This window comes from Lampris incognitus, chromosome 1, assembly GCF_029633865.1.
Source record: "Lampris incognitus isolate fLamInc1 chromosome 1, fLamInc1.hap2, whole genome shotgun sequence".
Taxonomy (NCBI): domain Eukaryota; kingdom Metazoa; phylum Chordata; class Actinopteri; order Lampriformes; family Lampridae; genus Lampris; species Lampris incognitus.
In genome coordinates, this window is record NC_079211.1 from 111012869 (window position 1) to 111032444 (window position 19576).

Below are 19576 nucleotides of genomic sequence, written 5' to 3' on the forward strand. Positions count from 1 at the left end.
GTGGAAGACTCTAACTCATTCTACCCCTACAAAAATTCCCATAATGCACAAAGTCACCATCTTAAGTGTAAAACTAGCACTGCTGATGGAGACCAAAGCACAGGAGTTGGCTTTCCAAGGTGTCTCATCATTGTGACATTTAGGACTGAGCTCTGTTCGTGCGATGTGTGTAGAAAAACACAGCAGCCCCAGCTTCTACACTATGGCTTCGGATCGTTTCTCCACAACAACGTGTTATATTTCCTAGGTGTCTTGAATGTAGTGAGAGCGCTAAGAGTTAGCATGTTGTTACAACTCCGAGCACCACGCGCAACAGATGAAAAAATGTATCAAGTTTGCAACAAAGGATTGTTGCACTTCAAACATGTCTTGGATGGTGGCTTAACAACAACAAGAAGCAGAGCTCCCAGTAAATATCTGTTAGATGCTGCTCATTTACAAAAGAGGCTCCCAGTGGTCACAGGGACGAGGGCTGTAACACCACCCACCTGGATTTCAAAAAACTATTTCTGCTGAGAAAGACGAGACAGAAGTGTGACAACAGGCAATCTAACGATAAGATTTAGTATGCTAGCACGTAGCTAAGGTGGAAACATTGATATGTTGTTTCTCCATGCTGTTTACGCTTCTATAGCTAGCGCCCTCCTCATATAACAGTTGGACGTGCAGTCACTGCATTTTCACAATGATGCTGCAGTTCCTACCCTTACCACAATGAGTGCTAGAGAGCTCGACGATAATTATGCCATCAGCACGTTAGACACTTCATTAATGTCACTTAAGCTGTCTTTTAACACAAAGATGACAAATCCAGATCATGATGGATCATACTTGCACATGCCTCGCTTGGTACGTTTGAAAAATTCTAGATTCGGCACAGGAAGACGCAGTACTTAACTCATCCCAGCTTTAGCCGGCCACACTGAAGGGAGCTCAAGGTGTCTCGGACCGTACAAAATTCTAATTTTTCTGCTGGCAAGACATCATATACCTGCTTAACATCACAAACACACAAGCACTCACACTCTTAAATTCACATTTGACACCCCATCATACACACCCCTTCCAAAAAAAAAAGAAAAAAAAGTTTTCATCAACATAAGTTTGGGCGCGGTATAATAGTTAACATACACGAAGCGAATTACAAAAACTGCCAATATAATTTTTCCACTTAATAGCCACAATAAAATACAGCCACTGTGAATATTGGGTGGGGGTGGGGTGGGGGGATCATGCTTCCTTAAAAAGATAGAGAGAAACAACAACGAAAAAAGAAAAAGAAATTTCTTTCAACTCTAGAAACCACTGGCATCAAGAATTTCAAATGATACAAATTACATATACAGTTGCGACTGTGTAATAATAGTCATAGTTAATTATGATAATTATAGTAATGATAACAGATTTTACTTATAACTTTACATACTGTAGTTCCAGTGCAGTATTTGTGTCACACGTGTAGAATCACGGGAGTAAAGGGGAGGGTTGTTTCACAAAGCCGTAGCGGAGGAGGGGAGAGACCACAGGAAGAAGAAACAAACAGTTTTTAAATCGCTGAACACCTCCCTACTTCCCATCCCAGCAATCCGCCCCCTAGGTGGGCCAGAGGAGGGGAGGTGAGACGAGAGGTGGGGGGAGTCCAGGGACAGTTGTCGGCGACACTGGATTGCTGTTGGACGAGCGTCCGAGGGTGCAGTGGTGCAGGCGACAGACAGGGGGCGGTGATAGTAGAAAGAAGAGATGCATGCTGGGGGCTGAGGCCGGGTGCCCAGCGATGCTGAAAACCCAGAGCCCTGCCCACCCTACAGGACACTGGACATGTTCCTCCATCCCATCCCATGCTCTTCCTCCTCTCTCTCCCTTTCTCTCTCCAGCAGAGCACTCTTATCAGACATATCTGTGGCGTTCTTCCCCTGAAAGTGAAAATAAAATTCAGCCTCAGATATTTGAACATCATGTACAACTTGTATAATATACATTAAATACACGTATTTATGTACACACAGCATGTCCAAAACCACAGTATGCACCAAATAGTGTGTGAAAAGTACCCGGATGTCATAGCACATCCAAAGAAATACTGGGAGTATGCAAACACTAGACACTGTGCTGGCATGAAAATCCCACAATGCACTGCAATACTTCACGACAATGACCAACACTGGTGGAGGGCAACACAAAACCCAACAGGCAGAACGGTGGAAACATTTAAACGCAAGTATTACATGTCAGTATTTACATTTCAGTATTACTTTTCCCATCTTGTTAAAGACAGATGTGAGTCACCACACTGGTAGAAGGTTACACACAGTGTGTCATCACTAACCCCCAAAGAGATGACAGGAAGTGGTGCCGTGCTGCGACAAAGTATATCCAGTTTGTGCTTTTCATTCATAATTGAGTAGTATGCTGGAAGATAGTACACTTATGTAGTATGTAGTACGTAGTATGTGATTTCAGACGCAACCACGGTGTCCATATCTACCATGTTACCTTGGGAACTACGTATGACATCGTTTTACATAAGAAATTCTGATTAGGTTGCAGGTGATGTAGTTTGAAATACTTCTTGAAATTAAATTAGAGACATTGTCCACATAGGTTTTAGATTTATTTTCTTTTAATTTCCCCCCTTTTCTCCCCAATTGTATCCGGACAATTACCTGACTCTTCCGAGCCGTCCCATCCCCATCTGAGGCTTTGTTACTCACTCATCTGAGGTCTTGTTACTCACTCTGATGAGATTCTAATCCTTGGTGATTTCAATATTCATCTGAATAAGGCTGCTGATCCTCTAAGTAAAGCCTTTCTGGTGCTTGTGGATACTTTTGGGTTCACTCAGTTTGTTCAAGAATCGACTCATTGCAGTGGTAACACCCTTGATTTGGTTTTATCTTAAGGGATAGCTGTTTCTGATCTGACTGTCTTGCCAACCATATCTGCTGGGTCAGATATTTTCTCATCAAATTTAAAGCTTTATTGGCCTGTCCTGTTAATGGCGGCACAGATGAAATTGCCACTCGCCACACTGGTCCCTCCACCATAGCTGCATTTGGCCAGCAGCTGCCTGTAGTCTTGGCTCCTTTCACTGAGTCTGTTGAATATCTCACTAGTGACTTAAATGTGGCCCTCTCTAGTCTCCTGGATTCAGCTGCACCTCTCACTACCACAGCTAGGCAACTAAAGAGGCCTACACCCTGGTTTAACCATGAGACACGTACTCTTAAGCGGCCTGCAGGAGACTGGAACATAAATGGTGAAAATCAAAATTGGAAGTTTTTTACCTGTCGTGGCATGAGTGTTTATTGAAATACAAGCATCTGCTGCAAAAGCAGTGTATCTCTCTCACTTAATATTAATAAACGTAACCCCAGATTTCTCTTTCTCACTGTATCTAAACTTACTAAAAACCAGCTGTCTATTAGCTGCTCACCATTCACAGCCCATGAGTTTCTAGACTTTTCTGCAATAAGGTTGTTGAGCTCATAAACAAAATTAGTTCAACTCCAGCTACTCCTGCAGATCCTGTCTTACCAAACTCATATCTATACAATGAGTCACTGATAGTCCCTGTTGTTACAGCTGTTGAGACTATCTCTCTTGATGACTAAGCTCGTGTCAGCTTCTAAACCAACCAACTACTTGCCTACTTGCCGCTTCACCAGCAAAAAGGTTCTTGTGTGTGCTATTTTTCGCTGAGGGGTCGTTCCTGGTAAATGGCGAGGTCTGCCACTCCTGACAAGTTTTCTAATGTAATGGCCCCTGCATGGCAAATGTGGGTTTATTTGAATGCTTAATAAAGCTTCATAAGTTTCTCAATGTTAACATATCAAATGACATTGTTGATCTTCCTATTTCACCAAAACACGCATGCTACCGCTGGGTTAGCTTGCTGTCGAAACTTGTGACCTGCATGTGAACGCTTGCTGTGGTGACGTGTTTCTTCCAATCTGGTTAGCGTTCATGTGCGACTGGTCAGGAGGAGAAAACATGATGGTGTTAGTCCAAAAGCTAACAATGCTGTGCCTACGTTGCTTTTTAAAGACATCTGCAAAGCTGTTATTAGCTTTTGCAGGATAATGAAGAGAACACAAAATGTTTGTAGGTTTTTTAACGCAGTAACTCCGTTTTCTTACCGTCGACTGCTAAACTGTCATGTTCTCGAGAGGTGAAAGGCTACACTTATGTCTCGGTAACTTGGAATATCATAAACCTCCACTTTCCAACATCATTTATTGGACTTGGTATTCTGTTTGTGTGTACTTTCTGGTTGGAAATTCATTCTTCAGATGTACCTGACGCCACATTAATGGAGCAATTATCTTTTTTTTTACCTTCTTTCGAAAAATGTTGTCCCTTTTTCTCCCCAATTGTATCCAGCCAATTACCCCACTCTTCCGAGCCTTCCCAGTCGCTGCTCCACCCCCTCTGCCGATCCGGGGAGGACTGCAGACTACCACATGTCCAAGGCTCAGCATTTTCGGTTTTTTACCGATTTTCACTGAAAAATACCCAGATTTCAAAACTGATTTAAAACCCAGTTTTTATGTTTCCACAGATCCAAACGTTGTTGCTGTTTGTGTGAGGTTATGTAACAGTGTCCTCTTGTGGCGAAATTCGGCATGCTAGATGGCTTTGAAAAATAAAAACTGAAAATGCTGAGCCTTGCACATGTCTCCTCCGATACATGTGGAGTCGCCAGCCGCTTCTTTTCACCTGACAGTGAGGAGTTTCACCAGGGAGATGTAGTGTGTGGGAGGATCACGCTATTCCCCCCAGTTCCCACTCCCCACCCAAACAGGCGCCCCGACCGACCAGAGGAGGTGCTAGTGCAGCAACCAGGACACATACCCACATCCGGTTTCCCACCCGGAGACACGGCCAATTGTGTCTGTAGGGATGCCCAACCAAGCCTGAGGTAACACTAGGATTCAAACTGGTGATCCCCGTATTGGTAGGCAACGGAATAGACTGCCACTCCACCTGGATGCCCATGGAGCAACTTTCTGCATGTTCAGGGTCACGTTCGTTTCGATTGGAATGGTGCAATTTATGGTACAAAAGCAAACTATCAGATGACCCAACTCCACCAAAACTGAAGAAATTAAAGACAATCCCTTCAATCATACTGATGTTCTAGGTGTCATGCGACCTGTTGATCGGGCTTTTTCTAGACACACTGTGGAGAACTGTAAAAACAGCTGTGCTGTGGAAGTGGGTTACAATTGGTGTAAGTGAAACACATCGTCAGTTTCCTCCCCCCAGTACTCCCAGTGTGACCCCTGCTCCATACCTCACTGGAGCGGCGCAGCTGGTGCACCCGAGCAGTGGAAGTGGACGTTCTGCCACTTGCTGTCTCTGCGGTGCCACACGCGGGTCTCCTCCGACTGGCTGGAGCGCGGCCGTCCCTGGCCGTCCACAAACTGGGTGAGGCGGATGTAGGCGATGCAGGCTGCATCCTCCCCGATCAGGTGGACGTGAGGGTTCAGGATGGTGGTGTGGATGGGCTTGCTGTTCTTAGCCAGAACTGGAGGGGTTGGGGGTTGGGGGGTTATGTATGTGGAAGAAAGACAGAGGCTGAAAATATCAAGAGCACCCATGGGTTAAACAATGATGCTTCTGAGACTGCCGCTGCTGATAATACCGATAGACTTGATGTGGTACTTTGCTAAAAGCACGAGAGTAATGGTTAGTTTACAAAAGGTATAAAAACAATTAAAAGTAACATTTAGAGATAAAAAATTAGGAACACATTGCAATAAAAAGTCCAAGATGAGAAGTAATATTTTAAAAAAAAGCTCCACATTGAACACATTTAAAAGCAAGGTCAAGGTCAACTTTACTGAACTCAGAGGGTAAATGTGTATTGCAAGCAAGTATATAAACCTGCATCTTAAATGTACAATCCATAATGACTTGTGGGTCCATGGCTATGAGGAGTACTGCAACAACACAAGTGCTTTACTGACAACAAGAAACCCAATACATCGCCCCATTGGGTCAACATTGTGTATTTGTTTGAGAAAAGGAGACAACTGAAAGCTTCTAAAAGAATCGACACATGTGAGGGAGAATTCTTACGGTTTTCAAAGTAGAACCGGTGGAAATCCATGCCCTCTACCAAGTTCCCCAAGGCCTCAGGCTCAAACGAGGTCAGTCCCGGGTCACAGATCTTACTGCAGGAGTAAAGGACAGGTCAACGCAACAAAGCACTAAGAAACTTGACGTCACTTCTTATGTGAGAAAACCAAAAATATGCAAACAGATGACCCGAAGCAATTACGAAAACAATGACTTACGCGTACGCCTCGAAGTCGCCGTTGTTGACTGCCTCTATCAGCTGCTCAGTGATCTTGATGATTTCCTGTTTGCGTGCTGCGGGGAAAGCAGTTAGAGTTGGAATCAGTCATACAGGCAAACCCAGCACATGCCTGAACTGATTTAGTTTGCAAAAACCATTGGCACCTTCGACTCGCACACCAGTGCAGAGGCTAAAAACAAACGCAAGTACGCTCCAGACAGACATGCTCGCACATTAACAGACACCATCTGTCATGTGACTTTGGAGAAACTTGAAATGACCTGAATTTTATATTTTTTTTGTGGGTTGCATAATGTGTTCAGCAATGTGCTCTGTAGCTAAATGAGTCTATTTCCGTTTTCCTCAGTGAGATGATGACGTTAGAGTTGAGATATGCTCAAGACTTAGCGTTTTCGGTTTTTACCGATTTTCACAGAAAAAACACCCAGATTTTTTAAAAGGGGCAGATCGGTTTAAACTGATTTTCCCCCGGATTTTATGTTTCCACGGATCCAAAAGTTGTTCCTGTTCATGTGAGGTTGTGTAACAGTGTCCTCTTGTGGCGAAATTCGGCATGCTGGATGGCTTTGAAAAATAAAAACCGAAAACGCTGAGCCATGGATATGCTTCAGAAAAGGTGGTTGCTATGTGGCACAGACAACCACAATGTGCGTTGTCTGTGTGGTCCTGCAGTTTATTCAGGCGCACATTACACGTGCATCATGATGTATGGCAGTCTCCATAGCACTCAGCGCCCATCCTACTGATAAGTAATATGATATAAAACCATACCATGCCAGACCATCAAATCAGCGGAGTGTATGGACAATAAAGAACTTACCTCTGTAAATATGGAGCGCAATGTCAAAAACACAATAACAGTATTCCTACATCACACAAGGACACAAGGCATCTCCTACTGTCACCAAAAGTATTAGGGGAGACAAAATTTCCGTATTTAAACCATTAATTCTCATCCAAGCAAAAGCAATCTAGGTACTTTTAAGGCTGTATTGAGTTATATTTTGGACATTAACAGTGAATCAAGTGACTCCTTGTACTGTCGACCACACTGAGAATCAACACTGAAGTCTACAGCTTTCACTAACCAGAGACGGGTATTGGCTTCACTTCCAGCTCATTGTTGACATTATCCAGTGTGAATATGGCACCTCTCTCCCACCTATCAAACCATGGATAAGCCACTAAGGTGCCATATGGAGGCCGGATAATGTCAACAATGAGCTGGAAGTGAAGCCCGTCTCTGGTTGATGAAAACTGTAGACTACAAAGTGTTGATTCTCAGTGCGATCGGAAGTGCAAGCGATACTTTCAAATGACAAGGAATCATGTGATTCACTGTTAATATGGATAATATCACTTACTGGAGCTTTAAGGACACACAACTCACTCTGGCTTATTTGTGGCACAATGCAAAGGGCATCAATAGGCCTCAGTATACAACAGCACACACAGTCATCTCTCAACCGTGCCAGTGAAACAACACCTTCTAGTTCACCTGAGACCACTGCATCTACCCAGAGCCGTAGTATGGGCTGTGTTAAACATGCCGTGAGGTCACACACAGGCCTTCATCCAAACACTGTCATGACAAATGATTAGCCCCCTCCCCCCCATACACGACCATAGAGGATGTCAAAAGGGGAGAGGGGAAGGGTTGGGGGGGGGGTTCCATGCGCTGTACTCACTCTGGGAGGGAGAGTGGGGGGGAGGTGGGGAGGTGGTGTGTGCGGGTAGGGGCCCAGGCTTGGCGCTGGGGGCCGGTACCAGGGAGGCCTCCGTGGCCTCCGGGGCATGGGGTGCCGGCACCCTGCGCACGCTGCTCACCAGGTCCGTGAGTCGAGATACTGGGCGGGTCATCACGGGGGGGGGGAACAGAGGCAGGGGACGGGAGGAGTGGGGATGGGGATGGATGGAGCGCAGAGGAGAGAAAAAAAAGGCAGGAAGGAGATGAATGGTACAGGTGCAGAGAACGACTGGAGAGAAAGTATTAGTCGTGAAAAAAGAACATGAATGAGCTGCACTGAGCTAAACTATTAATGATAATAGTGCTGATAATAATAACAATAATAATAATAATAATAATAATAATAATAATAATAAAAAACCAGAAAACTATTTTCACTCATTGCAGTTACTTTCCCCCAGACGGAACTTGACATGACAGACAGACCTAGGGTGACTCTTTGGCTTGTGTGTCATCTTACCACACAACAGAGCAAAAGGGCAACGGGGGTTCATTTTTGTCAAACGTTAATTAAACACAAGGCCACAGAGGTCAGAAAACTAGTGTCTCACTGTCCTCTTTAAGTTGACAATTTCCACTAGGTTGTACTGCTGGTGACACCCCAGTCAAGATGCCGCTGCATCTCCATTCCCATCGTGATCAGCAGCGCAACCCAGTCGGAATATTCAACTTACCGAGGTCGGCGCAACACTAGCTTTCCGCCCTACAAGACCATGTGTCTCATTACTGTTACGACTACTTGTAGCTGATTATTCTCCTCCGGGGAGAGGCCGGGATTCCCTGCTGCCATGCTGTTCTACTTACTCTGCATGGGGACGACAGGGGTGTGAGGTGGGGAGGGGGCAGAGAGTGCTGCAGGAGGCAGGGTGCTTGTTCCCCCCTCCCCGTCGGATGTGGGCCCGGAGCCCCTTCGCACTGAACCCAGCAGGTCGGCGAACTTTGTGGTGGCTGAAGCAAGGACAGCGGTTTGAGTCGTTTGGAGGAAAGCAAAAAATGGAAGACAACAGTCCTGAATGGAACATTTTACCACAGCACGGATCTTGGAGCATCTTGGAGAGCACCGGGTCCGCAAGGTCTCCAGCCACATGAGATACTGACAGCACCGGTTTCTGTGTCAGTAGCCGATCTGACAGAATTGCTAACAGCAATACAGATTTGTTTACTCCAGCGTCAGTTCACTAGGTCCTTATTTAATGCGTAAGTGCCGGGGTATGGCTGGTGTAACCCCCCCACCCCGAGAGCTCTCCAAGACAAACTCTGACCCAGACAAAGAAAGTGATGGTAACTCAAAACAAACTCCACTCGTTAAAAAGAGCCCATGCTTGGAACTGCTACAGTTGACACCATGGCATACAGCAAGGATAGGCAACATGGTCCAGAAAGGTCCAGTGTGGGTACAGGTCTTGTTCCAACCAAGTAGCTACACACCTGATTCTATAGATCAATCAACAGTGTTTGCTAAGGACCTTGATTGGTAGACTCAGGTGTGTAACTCCTTGGTTGGAGCAAAGACCTGCACCCACACCGGACCTTTCTGGACCATGTTGCCTATCCCTGGCATACAGTGACAGTGCAGCATTGTTGTCATTCTGATTATATCCACGTGGGGGAAGCAGTGAGTCGCTCCAGACAGCGTGGGCGGAATAGTAGAGCACAGCAGCACGACAATATGGAGAGGGATGGGATGCTAGAAGATGAGATGCAGTACACAGCTCTGCAAAGATGACGATTTATTTATTTGTCTGAAATGGATAACCAGTTTTCATTTGTGACTATCTGGGTGTGAAAAGTAGTAACTGAAGTTATGTAAGCGACACTGACGTGTCCATATTGTCAGTTGACGATCTTCTGAAAACATGATGGAGGAATCATGAAGGTAGGAAGGAGCCTTTTGGAGTATATTACCAAGCCGTCATGGACACAGCTGGCTGCGTCAGGAGTTTAGTAGTATACGTTTAGTAGTATAAGTATTAGTAGTATAAGTGGTGATGTGAGACACTCAGAAAATGTAGTGACTTTGAAAGGAACACAAACAAGTTGGCGTTAGTCAAGTATTGGTTATTGTGTGTGTCTGAGTCAAGTATTGGTTATTGTGTGTGTCTGTGTGTGTGTGTGTGTGTGTGTGTGTGTGTACATATGTATGTTGGGCTTTATTGCGGCGCCATGCTGACTTACAATAGACAGCCGGAGTGGGGCCCCGAGTGGTATCGGGCTGGGAGCTGATGCTGGACTGGGTCTTAACTGGGCTGTTGTCTAAACTCTTCCCTGATCACACACCAAACATGCACGTGTATACACACACCATCCACACCCACCCACACACACACACACACACACACACACACACACACACACCCATACAACACACACAAACATACATACACACACACACACACACACACAACGAGGAGCACAAACAAGCACAGATACAACACAACAGACGAATGGGAAAAACACAAACACAACAACAACACACATGAATTAAGCGCACACAGGGACGGAGGAACAGAGAAGAAGAAACAGACATGATGTGGTGAATAATGGAGACGGGGTGAGGAGGGGCTGGAACAACATGGTGGAGGCAAACAAAAGAATCCCTGGGTAAAAACACACACACCTGGCTGGTCTTCTTTAGCTGATAACAACACACACACCTGGCTGGTCTTCTTCAGCTGATAACAACACACACACCTGGCTGGTCTTCTTCAGCTGATAACAACACACAAACCTGGCTGTTCTTCTTCAGCTGATAAAGGTTTTGGTCAGAAAAGTTCTGGGCGGGTTCTAGCATGGTTTTATTGAGACATCAACGACAGCTCTGAGTGAGGATGACTGCAGCGTGTCATGATGCCACAGGGTTATGACGGTGGAAATGGCCATTTAAATGGGGGGGGGGGTTACTCATTAACGCTTATGTGTTCAAACAGCCGGCAGCGAGAAACATGTGATGGCACACTGACTGGTAGATGGGTAAAATCCATATCATCTACGAACCACAGCAGACACACCAGTATTACACTATAAAACAGCACTGAAAGAGTTTTACCCCCTCCCATCCGCCGTGTCTACCCACTTACAGTTATTCAGACCAGGTCCGAACGCAGATCTTTCAGTCCAGAATGTGAATTATGGCAGATACTGTGAAATAGTTCGCAGACTAGCGTCTAACATGTTCTGCTATAAGAGTACCAGGAGTAACAGAACAGTTATGTGCTCAGATGCTCCATCAGTTTGCACAGGCGTTGGATTACAAGCCAGCTGTCCAGCCTGCGCACACACACAGACACACACACACGCACACACACACACTGACCTGACCAGATCCCACAAAGGCCAAAGCAGCTAAAACCATCGCAGTTCAAGGCAAGAAGTCCTTCTCCACACCCTCACCTGGCTCTCCCAGTCTGCCGCGGTGCTACCTGTCACTTACGTCTTACAGGCTTCGAATCGATGCGCCTCTAACCCCCACTATCCCAAGGTGGCACTAGAAGGGGTGGTGCGCCTTTAACTCCTCTTAGGTCACTCTTACACCGCGTCCTGCCGCCGGGGGGGGGGGGCTAAAAATACCAACCCAGCCTAACCCCTCATGCAAGATGCCCTTGCCCTCTGCGTTTGCTGGGGGTGGGAATCTGGGGGTGGTGGAGGTGGAAGTGGGGTGGTGGGTGGGGTTCATTTGTGGTGGTGGTTGAGGCTGATACAGTGAAAGGAGCTGGAAGGGGTCGGGTGTGTCCACTGCACACAGAGGGATGGCACAGTAGAGCCGAGAGGGAAACCGGGGGGGGGGGGGGGGGCAGTAGGTTTGTACACTTGGCACTGAAATACTGCATTCATGACTGACACACACACACACACACACACACACACACACACACTCTCTCTCTCTCGCTCTCTCTGACACAACAGCAGTGGGGCAATAAGAGGTCAACTGTTGGACCTCCAACTGTTACTGAAGAGACACAATCTGACCATTTCTAGCACACGGTGAGTGCAGAGGTGGCAAATCCAACTCCAGAAAGTAAAAGTCCTAACCATGTATTTGCTCCACCCATGTGCTAAACCAACTGATTCTAATCAACCCCTCTTCAGCTTGATAGGGTTATGAAGTCAGCCGATTTAGCACATGGGTGGAAGAAATACATGGTTCGGATTTGTACTTTCTGGACCTGGCTTTGCCACCTCTGGGTGAGTGAGGGCGCCTCCGTCCCTCTACGTCATGAATCACTGCTACCTCACGTACCCCGGTCGTCAACTGTAAAACGTTCAATCTTTACCACCTGAGCTCATCGATTGTGAAGAAAATCCGTTCGACTCATCTCACACATAGTCACACAAGTCTGGGGTTAATTTCGGATGGGCGGTGTCCTGCCTACGCTCCTCAAAACACCGCGCGAACCTGCTGGCCTCAGCCGTAATGTGAAAATCTAAAACAATTTACGAGAACAGCATTATGATGTGACCAAGTAGGCTGCTTTTACATGTAGTACACAGACAGCCAGGGAGCAGCACACAACTCCCTCCAAACTCCTTACCGCTATGCAACAAGTCGTTTTTTTCCCTTTAAAACTCATCAAAGCAAACACAAGTCCTCAGAGGTGCCACGCCGAGGACTCGACTACGCTGACGTCAGAGCACGTAGCTGATAACTGACACGCCATGTAAACCAGAGGGCAGTGACTGTGTACTGAAAAGATACACAAACATACATCTTCGCCCTCGCCCAGTGTTGTCGGCACAGCAGTGGCTACCAGCATTTATTATGCTACACTTTTCTATCTAGACGAGTTTATGACCACTAGAGGCAGCACAGAGCACAATCCCTGCTGTTTGTACCACGTGCTCTTGCGGCGCCGCACCAGTACACACACACGCGCGCACCGGGGGTCAGCAAAAAAAAAAAAAGGGTCAGAAGAAGAAAAGGAAGAGGACAGCATGTTGACCAGAGTGATGAATCTGCGTTACTTTATGAAGAGTAGTCAGTACAAATTTACTGGCCAACCCTTAATGTTACTCCCCCCCTTTTCTCCCCATCAGCTCTGTGCACAACGGTAGGCCACTGACTTCCGGTTTCTACTGCAGCGGTCATACCAGTTTCCTGTTTGTTGGCGTGTGCTATTGACGATGGCATATTTTCAACGATGCCTGCAAGATTCACCATGGATAAATGTCAACCACATGCACAGAACTGTCGACAAACTTTCACCTGCACCTACCAGCAAACGGGTGAAAACTTTCCAGTTGTACATATCAAGTTAGGTGGCCAGCTCACCTGGCCAGCCAGCGACGGAACTTTTTGTGCATGTGGTTGACATTTATCCATGGTAAATCTTGCAGGCATAGTGAAAAATGCGCCATTATCAATAGCACACGCCAACAAACAGGAAACTGGTATGACCGCTGCAGTAGAAACCGGAAGTCGGTGGACTACAGTTATGCATAGACGATTGTATCTGGCAAATTACCCCACTCTTCCGAGCCGTCCCAGTCGCTGCTCCACCCCCTTTGCTGATCCGGGGAGGGGTGCAGACTACCACGTCATTTGATACTTACGGAGTTGCCAGCCACTTCTTTTCACCTGACAGTGAGGAGTTTCACCAAGGGGTTGTAGTGCGTGGGAGGATCACACTACTCCCCCCCCCCCCCCCCCGAACAGGCGCCCCAACTGATCAGAGGTTCTAGTGCAGCGACCAGGACACATACCCACATCCAGCTTCCCACCCGCAGACACAGCCAATTGTGTCTGTAGGGACGCCCAACCAAGCCGGAGGCAACACGGGGATTCGAACCGATGATCCCCGTGTTGGTAGGCAACAGAATAGACCGCCATGCTACTCGGACACCCTCATTAGCATTACTTAATTATATACGTTGAACATGTAACTCAGCCTGTCCCCAATCTGATTTTTTAAATACAATTTTTGGTCTTTTGGTTTTAAAAATAAATATTGGTAATTTTAAATAGTCTAATTTACATTTCATTGACACGGCCAAGCAGTTAATAACAATAATAGCAGCTCTTTTTTTATCTCTGCTATCACATGCAGGCATGTCGTTGGGCTCATGAAGACTTCTCGTGTCCCCAAATGATGCTCAGAACTTAAAGAAACGATGTCGTCTTTATCACGAAGAAAAGACTATGAAGAGTAGGATACTCTTCCTCTGGGGTGATATACCTTGCTCGTTGTCACGTGACTGACTAGACTTCCTAGTTTACGGAGACCAACTGAGAGATAACAAGGTCTCCTGACTCTCCTCCTGATCTTATCTTTTAAATTTGTTCATCCTTACCTTTTACATCCTCGTCCTCCACTGTGGTGTTGCTGCTGTCAGACGATTCCTGAACATCCAAGAGAAAGAAACTGTTAATTTGAGTCATTATGTCATTATACACAACACAACACAATACAACACAACACACACACACACACAGAGTGTTCAAAGGATGCTTGTTCACACTGAGAGTATAAGATGGCAGAAGAAGGAAGTTCCCCGGTCACCATGTTGGCTTCAGAGTTTCAAAAGCGGTCACAGAAGCATCAGATGTAATGCAGCCCATCACCGAAGACTCATTTCACGTGCTGACACACAACATCCCGGTATTTTAGTGTGTTGTTATTGCGTTAGTCACGACCCGCCCGACAACTCGCTCAAAAAGAGGACAGGCGATGAGCTACATAGCCAGAAATTAGGTCAAAAAGATGCTCGCCAAACATTTTCTGCTTCAATCTACTGGCCCAAGTAACCGCATACACAACTATTATAATCTATAGTCAACCTATCCATCCTTGAATTTAAACCTCTTTTCCTGTCTTCCAACCAGCTCCCTCTCCCTCATCTGTTTTGTGTGTATCCATGTGTGTGTGTGTGTGTGTGTGTGTGTGTGTGTGTGTGTGTGTGTGTGTGTGTGTGTGTGTGTGTGTGTGTCAGGATGTACCATATGTGTGGCCATTTGTGTCTTCCCTCATCCTGATGATCCTTTCCTTCACTGTATCCGATCGAAACCCGATAGGAACAATCATCCATCCGTCCGCTCAGATAGCAGTGCCTGGAATATATTCTAGCAGCCAATAAGGTGTCTCTCCCAAGCCACCTATCCATCCATCTACCTATCTACTAACACCTACCTACCGATCAATAAACCTACCAATCAATCCACCTGTCTACATATCTACCTCTCAATCTGTCTGTCTGTCTAACAGTTTATCTATCTATCTGTCCTTGGGCTTTTGCCAGAGGGGCGCTTCGCCCCTCGTTTTCCAATTAGCAGATTAAATGAGCTGAAATTCCTCCTGCATGGAGAGGAGAGGAGAAGAGAGAACAGGGAAGCAGGGACTTGGTGACCTCATTAGAGGTACACAGAGGCACAGGCACAAACGTGCATGAGCAGGAAGAGAAAAATAACAGGGGAAAAGGGCTTTTTGTATTTTTCTTAAGAGAACTTTGTCACCTCAAGAGATAGAGACTAAGAGAGACAGACAGCGAGAGAGAGAGGCGCAAGAGAGAGGAGGAGGGGAGTGGAAAAGAGAGGGGAGGAGAGCAAGACAGAGACAGGGAGAAAGGGGGAGAGCGGGAGGGAAACAGAGAGAGAGCGAGTGAAAGAGCGAGAGAGAGGAGAGAGAAATGGAGAGACAGGGGGAGAGTGAGAGAGAAATACGAGAGAGAGAGAGAGAGAGAGAGAGAGAGAGAGAGAGAGAGAGAGAGAGAGAGAGAGAGAGAGAGAGAGAGAGAGAGAGAGAGAGAGAGAGAGAGAGGAGTGAGTGTGCATGTAGGCAAATAAAAGAAAGACCACTAGGCCTAATAATACTGAAGTGACAATGGTCCTGAATAATGCCAGACAGGTATGGGCTGGCCACTGGGCACACCCAGATACACACCGGTCTCATAAAAAACACACGACAGGTAGCAGAACCCGCGGAATCCCCAAACACAGAATCAACAGCCATGCCGAAGGCCACCCGGGGTTAATGTCGTTCTGCTATGATTGAAAAGCCGGACGGTGGCTTGGGAACAAAGCTACACTAATGTACACACAGGCCAGTGCCAATACACACTCTGCAGATGCACACACATGCAGGCACACATGTACACAGATGTAAAAAAACCGAGCCATATCCACAGGACAGTGTTCTCTCTGGTAACGTCATGCAGGATCAGGAATCAATCACAGACACATAACATGAACATTTAAAAGTGCACACACACACACACACACACACTTTCATCACCATGTATGGCTTATCAGCTGGGCATGTTCTGGGCCTCCAACAGGTTTGTGTGTAGATACACTTGTGAGATTCATTCATTCCTTCCTTGCCTATGCCCCGCTTAATCCCACTGTAGAGGGCCGGAATGTATCCCAGCATGCACGGCAGGAGGTAGGGAGACACTCTGGACACGTCAACGGTCCATCACAGGGTCAGCACACGCAAAATCATTCACACTTCTGTTCTTTCCTCTGGGCAACTGACTGCAGTCCACCCACCATGGACGTATTTGGTCGGCGGGCGCCAAGCAGAGCTAACTGGAGGAAACCCACATGAACATGGGAGCATCTGTGGTACCAGATTTTATTTTGGTTGGAGTGTGTGCCCATGACCCAAAATACTTGTGAAGCTTTGACCCCCTCTCTCTGCTGCTCCGTTTCGCATCAAATTCACACTCTGTTTGCAAAAATACTGACGCGTTCTGCTTCCCCCTTGCAGGGCAAAAACCAGATGCTTCCAGTTTACTGTATTTACCCCCGCGTGCACTTATATGCCCCGTCTGACTGGACGGGCACTCAACAAGCATTAATTTGAAGGGGCTGAACTATCATCTGCAGGGGTGGGGTGAGAAGGTAGTGGGCAGGTTTCTGGATGGTTCTAGATGGGTTCTAAAGTGGTCGGCCGACTCTGCGGAAACAAAATCATCAAACCACCACTGAAAACGTCAGCTCGCACAAATATGTGCATACTATACAGACTCCTAATGTTTGTTTACCACACGATGGTTAGAGCGGAAATAAACAAAACGGAGGAAAGGGAAACAGAGATGATTGCAAATGACGGCAACATGGCCAGTCATGCAACATGGTGGGTAGATTGTAGATGGCCACGCAATGGGAGCCGACACACACGAGCGATTCCGCTCGTTCGGCTAGGAAGGGTCGCACGCGGTGGAGAGGTCGTGGCTAAAGCGGTGCCTCCTTTGCTCCGCGAGTCCCACTTGCGTTTTTCACAGAACTTATATCTCTCCCTTAAGTGCTCTACAGGGAGCGGCATCACAGGAAAGCAAGCAGCGTTTCCTACTCCACTCCACCCCACCACCACCCACACACTTCACTACATGCACCAAGAGGAGATCCGTCTCATAATATCAACCTCAAGCAATACACACACACTATATATATATATATATATATAGATATAGATATAGATATAGATATATATCTATAGATATATATCTATAGATATATATTTATATACAGATATATAGATATCTATCTATCTATCTATTTATCTATATATATACACACACACACACATACATACATACATACATACATATATACACATACATATAAAAACAAATTCACACACTTTACACACATCAGCCACCAGAGTGTCATTATGCTCACACTGATGCATGGAGGAAAGACGGATCACAGAGGGAGGAAGGAGGAGGAAGAGGAAGAGGAAGAGGAGAAGTAAAGTAGGAGGCTAGGACCGAGGGGGATGATGAATGTACCTTCGTCCCGTCCACTGGGTTATGGATGACAGTAGTCTGAGGCTCCTAGAGAGGAGGAGAGAAAGAGAGAGAGGAAAGAGAGAGAGAGAGAGAGAGAGAGAGAGAGAGAGAGAGAGAGAGAGAGAGAGAGAGAGAGAGAGAGAGAGAGAGAGAGAACGGGGAAGCAAGAAGGGGAGGGGAAGATGAAGGAGCAAAAAAGAAAAATGACGGGAGGGAAGAGAGAGAGAAAGGGGGGAAAGAGGCATGAAGTGTGACATAAAGGTGGAGAAACATGGATGGAGAAAGGTGGAAAATAGATGGAAAAGTAGGAGAAACAGCAACATGAATGGTGGATCGACACATTGAGAGAGGGAGAGGAAGGATGAGAGAGAGAGATGGAGGATGTGTGAGATAGAGAAAGTGTGAGAGAGAAAGAACTAGTTAAGGTTGGCAGAGGAGACATGGAAGAATCCTCTGGAGCGGTGGAGTGGGTGGATGAGCTGCAGACTGTAATTTGGAGTCTGTTGTTTTCTCTGTACATGCACAGAAAAGAACACACACACACACACACACACACACACACACACAGATATAGCTGGAGGAACAGACCAGTGTACAGACTGCAGAGAGGAGTGTTAGATTTTTAAACCTTGAGTCATCCGGGGAAGGATTTCTCTGACCACGGACGCCCTTTTCCATCACTACCCTGTTTCACACTCTACAAACACACCACCACTTGCTTCTTTTTTTCCACTCCTCCCTCTCACTCTCCCGGACACAAGCGTGCCCTGAACGAGGCTTCCCAAATGCAACAGACGGACGAGGTTAAAGGGAGGAAGAATGGTCGATACGATGGAAATGTGACGTGCCCTCATGCAGATGAAGTAGGCACCCCACCAAGTAAAAGCCTGAACGACAAAGCCAACTTCAGCAGTCTCAACTAACTAAATAAATAAATAAATCTGCTGCTGCTGGGCCAAGGGCTGCCGAGACTGAAATTGTTGACTGATCCACCCAAAGGATGTGAGCTGAAATGGACATTATTAGTGCGGGGCTGGACCACTGCTGCTGAGACCCAGCTAGACCACCCCCGAGGATGAAGGCTCCCCGCTCGTCTTTCTGCAACGCTGCTCGCAAGCGAGTCCCTCCAGTCCCCGTTGGACGCTAAAAGCTTTCCTACCTCAGCACCGTCTCCACTTCAAGCACAGCAGCACGCAGGCCGCCGGCTATTTGTGTTTACCACTAAACGTCTTGCTGCTAGTCCCAGCACGCATAGTTTTATTTTTATATTTTTTGGATTTCCCCCCTTTTTCGCCCCAATTGTATTCGGCCAATTACCCCACTCTTCCGAGCCATCCCGGTCACTGCTCCACCTCGATCCGAGGAGGGCCGCAGACTACCACATGCCTCCTCCGATACACGTGGAGTTGCCAGCTGCTTCTTTTCACCTGACAGTGAGGAGTTTCACTCCCAGTCCCCTCCCCCCGGAACAGGCAGAGGAGGCACTAGTGCAGCGACCAGGACACATACCCACATCCGGTTTCCCACCCGCAGACACAGCCAATTGTGTCAGTAGGGACGCCCGACCAAGCCAGAGGTGACGCGGGGGATTCGAACCAGCAATCCCCGTGTTGGTAGGCAACAGAATAGACCGCCACGCCACCCAGACGCCTAAGATTGTTGTATTTTAGCTGAGTAAAGTAATGAGCTGCTTTCAAGCAGTGATTCTGACTGTTACTGGCTCAGCATCCTGCATCAAAACAGATCCGGACTACGGTACTGACCCCTGCTGCAGGTGCTGGTGT

At 46.8% G+C, this 19576-nt stretch overlaps 1 protein-coding gene across 1 annotated transcript in view; it reads right to left on the bottom strand.

Annotated features, from left to right (window-relative positions):
* Window positions 1–1483: 1483 nt before the first annotated feature.
* LOC130128779 (calcium/calmodulin-dependent protein kinase type II subunit beta-like) overlaps window positions 1484–19576 on the bottom strand; it is a 116710-nt gene continuing 98617 nt past the window's right edge. The window contains exons 15-20 of the mRNA XM_056298544.1: window positions 17793–17837; window positions 14355–14403; window positions 6300–6375; window positions 6082–6176; window positions 5294–5527; window positions 1484–1913 (exon numbers count right to left, since the gene is read on the bottom strand). Of these exons, the coding sequence (XP_056154519.1) occupies window positions 5295–5527; window positions 6082–6176; window positions 6300–6375; window positions 14355–14403; window positions 17793–17837 (498 nt within the window). The 3' untranslated portion in view covers window positions 1484–1913; window position 5294. The remainder of the gene's footprint in view (window positions 1914–5293; window positions 5528–6081; window positions 6177–6299; window positions 6376–14354; window positions 14404–17792; window positions 17838–19576) is intronic.